Below are 6,146 nucleotides of genomic sequence, written 5' to 3'. Positions count from 1 at the left end.
TCTTTATGTAAAATATCATTGAGACAGCATTAACACAAACTGCCAGACAATTTAGGTTTTAATGCACTGCATCGTTTAGATTTTGTGCTTCTTTTTATTTTTGTTTTACTTGCTGGGTTATGTACATATAAGTAACAGTTCACCCAAAATGCATCTTACCTCCAAAGTTATGTAGCCGTGCAGAAAGATTTATGTTTTCAGTTTCATAAGAACTGAAAAAGCAGCTTTTAAGAAAACTAAATGAGTTTTGTGCACTATCAGCAGGAGCCAAATGATTTTATATTCACCTCCATTGCATTAGAATGTTTAAAAAAAAACCTGGGAGAATAAAAACAAAACTATACTTATATGCCAGAATTATCCAAAAGCATCTTTTTTTCCTCCATAGTTTTTAGGACACAGTCACCATAATTTAGTTTGTAAAAATAAAACTGATTTTTAAACTGGATACAAATAATTAATAAATAAAATTAAAAAAAAGATTAAAGTTGATATCAAAAATATGCTCAAGTTAGCATATGTCATGCAGCATTATAATTTATCAGATAAGTAAACAGGGTTTAGGACACTACCTAAATGATACAGTGTGTTGATTGCTATACAGACTATTATAGAGCCTTTTGTTCAGTGTGGACATGAGCCTGTTTCTGATTAGCACTCAAATCAAATTTACCAAATGAAGACAAGCTGCAAAAAATGTTGCACATCAGAAAAGCAAACTAGTTGTTCATACTGTAAATACTTCATAAAGTGTTGATTTCCATCTCAAAATACTAGTAAAAATAGTAATCATGCAACACAGAAGTATCTTATACAAGTAAAAGTCCTGCTTTGTGGCAGTAGCATATTACCACTGTAGCTGGTGAACATGGAGCTAATTTAAACTATTTTATTTTATATAGTTTGCATCATATTTATATATGGTGACCATATTTCTTTTTTTTTATGTAAAACTGATGCGGCTAATCAAAACTAATAAAAAAAAACTGCAGTACTTGAGTAAATAGAGAAGCTGCATTTAGTTTAACTACATCCCACCACAGCCATTGTAGTGAAACAGAGTCAGTGAAATAATGTTGAAGCACTATTTATATATAATATCGACGACCAAAACACATTCACCTTCTAACTAAATTTAGCCCAGTTTTAATGTCAATATCTAGACATCTTTTGAACTGCAAATCACCACAGCAGCGCTTATTGGCACACTTTTATAGTGTATGAGGAGTTGTGTGCGTGCGTGCGTGTGTGTGTGTGTGTGTGTGTGTGTGTGTGTGTGTGTTCTGTCAAGAGAGTCAACAAAAAGCTGTAGTCCAACATGTGGAGTCTAACTTTATATTTTCAGTTGTTATGTGCTAATTTCCTTTTAATGTCATTTTATTAAAAAATATTCTTATTTCATTGTAATTTCATTTCTGTTCAATTTCATGCCAATAAAACCAGATGAACTGAAACTCGAAATCATCTGTTGTGTGTGCATGTGTGTGTGAATTTTGAGGCCAAGAGGTAAAAAGTTGAAAAAGTTCCCACGAGAACTGTCCTGCTGAGTGTCTTTATTCAGGAAGCTGTGGCTTTGACTCTCGTCTGCTCACATCTCCTCATCAGCACAATGCATTTCTCTCTCTCTATATATATACATTGTGTGTGTGTGTGTGTATTATCTCTTTGCTGACAGTAACATGTCATCCCATGTGTCAGGTGGCCTAAAAGGAAACCCCAGAGGATGTAAGGTCAGGTCTAGAGAGGTCAAGAAAGAGTCAAGACGCAACAAACATGAACTCTCACTACGCCCTGTCAACTGTCTGCAACCACCTAAAGCTTTCAGTTTTCTTTCAGAAGGACAGAGGTGATGCTATTGCAACAGTTATGCAAAACCATCTTCGCACAAAAGTGTGAAGTAAAAGCAGCGTTTATGTTCACACAACCTGCTTAAAATAAACAATACTTTCCCAAGGTTTGTTTTGTCTGGTGGGTAGTAAACACCTCAAATCTCACTTATTTGCAGCTTTATGTAGCACTATATCCTCAGAAACATCTTTTGTTGATACAAACACACAGAGTCTTTTTGAACTAGAATGTTTTACATTTAATAAAAGTTAACTGGATAGAAATTAGTGATAATTCACAGAAAGAGGTAGAGCAGAATGTTGTTATTATAGAGGATGAGAACTGACTATTTTCTGACTCCAGTATCAGCTCATGTAACTATGGATGGTCTGGTCCAGAGAGAGCTGCAGTGACGGCTCCTCCACTCCACTGTAACACACACACACACACATGCACATACAGCATTAAAACACATGTAAATAAAATACAGTAAATTATATTAAAAACTGTTTAAAGCTGCTACTGTATCTTCATGGAATTTCTACTATAAAACCTCAAAACAGCCTGAGTGCATTTAGTTTATGGGAATTTTAAGAAATATACTGCTGGCTTTGTATGTTAAAGTCCTTTAAATATAAAGCAAACACCCAGGTGTCAGTTTATTAGGTACACCAAGCTAAAACTAATGCTGTCGAGTACAACCTCCTTGATGTAGGCGACAATGTTCAGTTTGTGTTCAGGCTGCTTCATCATGGTTTGTGCTGCTGTTGAACTGTACTGAATTATACAGAGAGGTGTTTCTCTTATTTAGTCTAGCCTCAGTGAGAGAAACAGGGTAGATAAAATAATAGAAACACTTGCCAGTGTAACACAAAACAGATCAATTGCACCACTAACCACATCCTCCAAAATGAACATACACTTGAATCCAAACCCCTCTCAAACTGTTTCAGGTACAGCTGAGGCTGATGGGAATGTCAAGTTAGACTAGTTAATTTGTTGTCATAAACCAAACTAGTACACAATTTAAAAATCAGCAAAATGATTGTGATTTATCCTGAGAGCACTCATGGCAAACACTCCTACAGTTGTGAAATTTCGCAGAAACCACAAGTGCCAACACCAAAGAAATGTGAGGGGACCACCAAGGTGAGCAAACCTCAGCCTCTGGGGACCATGAATGGCTGTACAAAATGTAATCTTGTTGAGATACTTCAGCCTGGACCAGCATGGGGGACCAACCAGCAGGCAGTCTGACTATATGGCTAAAGATGAAGGTGACAAAATATTTACTGTTGGATTCGCTACATCGAACTAGTTTTCGATCTCTTCAAGTAGATAATTGAAATCAAATGACACACACCTGAGGACGTAGGTAACACAGAGGATGCAGAGCGGCTGGTGGGTGCAGCGTCTAGACTTGGAGGGTCGAACACCGGGAATGACGGCACTGTGACTCTCCACCCAGACGTAACCTCCACCCTTCACCAGCATCCTGTACTGACCGCTGACTGACTGACTCTTCCAACACACTGCAAACGAGGCAGACAGGTGAAATAGCTGAGTATGTACAGGTGTGTAATGTTTGTCTCTGTTTTTAACTACTTACAGTTCAGATGGTTTTTGGTCAAACAGTTTGTGTCCAGTGCGTGACAGAGCTCATAGATCGAACGGCCCAGCAGCTCGTCAGGACTGTAACCTAGAAGCAGAGTCACGCTGCACAAACACACAAAGCTGAATCAATATGAATTCATGTTACAGAATATTGTCTGAAAGAGTCGTGGTTTAGCATCAACTGACCACATGTTAATTAATTATTTACAACTTGCCCTTTCACCAAAAAGTACACAGCTAAGTACAGGTTTACTTAGTTTTACTTATTCAACAGCAGCCACAAACAAGTTCAGGGTTCACAGATATTATGAAGGTCTAGAATTAAAAAGGAGAAGGTAAAAAGGGAAAAGAGAGCAGTTACAGTTCTGATGTTTGTCATGCTAAGTTAACTCCTTAAAATTCAGTTTTCTCCTTTAGTTTCCCTTTAAGAAGAAGTGGAAGGAAGTGAAAATGATATTCAAGCCCAAGACTCCATGCTTTAAAATGAAATATTTTAGATGTTGTGTGCATCCTTATATGTACGTTTTCCTAACATATTCATATCTTTGAAAACTATTAAATGTTCTGTAGAATTTAAGATCAATTTTTGTCAGTTTAAATAATGTTTGGCAGCACAATTTGTATTGGTAACAGCTTGGCTCTGCTTAAAACCAGCAGAGCAAATAACAAATAGCAGTGTTGTTGAATGAAAGGGGTTAAGTATGGGAAGGAATCATTTTTCTTTCCTTTTTCTTAATAATGCAATATCACCAAATTAAACCAAAACTCTTACTTATTACATAACATGGAAAACAACTCAGAGAGCTGCAGCTGCCCGTTTTTCCACAGAAGCTACCTTTTATTTTTTATTTTTAATCTTAGACCAGTACTTTAAGTAACGTTTTATAACTTGCTCTTGGATTTTTTTTGGATTCTGTTTCAGCTGTTGCTCCACTCATTTAAAATGAAACGTTATATATTATTATCTTCTTCACAAGAACTGATACTGGTTAGTAAGTGCACAAAGTGTGTGCTGTCAAGCGTGTGTGTGCGCCCATCTGTGTAAATTACCTCTGGTCACAGTATGTGAATCTCATGTCCATGCGGTGCTGGCTGGTGAAGGTGTGTGTGCTGAGGAGTGTGTGTGAGAGGGGCAAAGGCTGGCAGGTTAGCAGCAGGCAGGAAACTGAAGATGGGGTCAGACACACCTTCACACACCCCTGACAGTGCAGAACCTAAGACCAGAGAATGTGGTATTAAAACAGGAAATGAATATTATCAGAGGTGGGGTGGGGATTTTGTTTCTCACCAACCTTCCATGAAGCTGATTTGAGGTTGGTGCTTCTTCCTCTGTGTGTCAGAGTGCTTTTTATCCTGATGATAAAGTCCCTCTTCGGACGGCACCAAACTTCCTCTGAAAAACAATTAATTTAGTAAACAATAAGGATAAACCTGTTCAAATCAGTTTGATCTCTCAAACACCAGCACAAGATATACAACCAAGACTGACACAGTCCTCCATACACACACACACACACACATACCTCCTGTTAGACGTAGATTATTTCTGATTTCTTCGTGGTCACAGGGGTGCGTGAACTCAAAAATATTATGTCCCATCAACTCAGTCTGTCAGAAAACAAGGTACATATCAATCTTTTAATCCTAAATGTAGACATCATCTATGCAGAAATATATATGTGTTTATCTGAGTGCACCTGTGTCAAGCCCATGTACTTGCTGACATTGTCAGACAGGAAGATCATGTCTCCTTCAGTGGAAATGACCATCAGAAACCCCTCCAGCATCCTCAGGTACATGCTGGTCTCCTCCAAGGTCTTGACTTCCTGTGTCTCTCTCTCCTCACAGTCAAGTCTTCTGTCACATATTTGTTGTTCCTCTCCACCCTGTACCACCGGCCCATATTTTGTCCCAGTGGTGCCTGAAACAGCTCAGGAGTTGAAATGATTTTGTTGATTGTGCTATTATGCAGATTTTTACAAAATGACTGTGAGAATTTGGTCCTTTCATGGGAAACCTTTTGAGGCTGTTCTACATTTGTAGTGGGTTCAGTATTTATGGAAAGTACACACAAAGGATGTGGTTATTTGTGATCAGTCTGTGTATGTGTGTGCATTTTCCAGGTGTTATTACTCATGTAATCAAGGACATCCTCCATCTAACACCCACCTCAAACCTAACGGTCTTATGACAAGAGTTTACCTCAAAAAACTGATTCACTTAATGAAACATCCTTTGTCTGAAGCAAAAGATACAGCTCTGCAAAAAAATTAATTATACTTCAAAATACCTAACTCTATCTGCACTAATGCATCTTTTTTACAAGGTTGAGTAGGTTGAATGATTAAATATTAATTCAACCAAGTCAATTTTTTTTGCCATATTAACTTACCTAACTTCTGTTTGTATAATTTCAAGTATAGTGCCAATCTGGTTTGGCTGGTATTTTATGTTGTCTTCATTTGCATATTAATATTCTGAATGAAGATCTGTTTATCGAATACTGATAGTTACATACCCAGAAAGTATTCTCTGTTGTCTTAGTTTTTTCTTTCTATAAAATCTTTTCTTCAAATGTGAAGAAAATATATGAAGTATAAAACACTGAGCGATATCACTTGCAGGTATAGTCTTTGGCAGTTTCTGTATGATTATATTTTTCCAGTATTGATTTTATTTTTTCCATGCAGACGCAGTGAACAGGG

General features: G+C 37.3%; 1 protein-coding gene across 1 annotated transcript in view; it reads right to left on the bottom strand.

Annotated features, from left to right (window-relative positions):
- Positions 1-2,129: 2,129 nt before the first annotated feature.
- The window catches only part of epas1a (endothelial PAS domain protein 1a), a 7,361-nt gene continuing 3,344 nt past the window's right edge, over positions 2,130-6,146 (bottom strand). The window contains exons 3-9 of the mRNA XM_020605310.1: positions 5,139-5,362; positions 4,965-5,049; positions 4,734-4,834; positions 4,492-4,655; positions 3,437-3,543; positions 3,191-3,359; positions 2,130-2,256 (exon numbers count right to left, since the gene is read on the bottom strand). Coding sequence (XP_020460966.1) covers positions 2,193-2,256; positions 3,191-3,359; positions 3,437-3,543; positions 4,492-4,655; positions 4,734-4,834; positions 4,965-5,049; positions 5,139-5,362 — 914 coding nt within the window. The 3' untranslated portion in view covers positions 2,130-2,192. The remainder of the gene's footprint in view (positions 2,257-3,190; positions 3,360-3,436; positions 3,544-4,491; positions 4,656-4,733; positions 4,835-4,964; positions 5,050-5,138; positions 5,363-6,146) is intronic.

This window comes from Monopterus albus, unplaced genomic scaffold (genome assembly GCF_001952655.1).
Source record: "Monopterus albus unplaced genomic scaffold, M_albus_1.0 scaffold69.1, whole genome shotgun sequence".
Classification (NCBI taxonomy): domain Eukaryota; kingdom Metazoa; phylum Chordata; class Actinopteri; order Synbranchiformes; family Synbranchidae; genus Monopterus; species Monopterus albus.
This window is presented reverse-complemented; position numbering and strand designations above follow the sequence as displayed.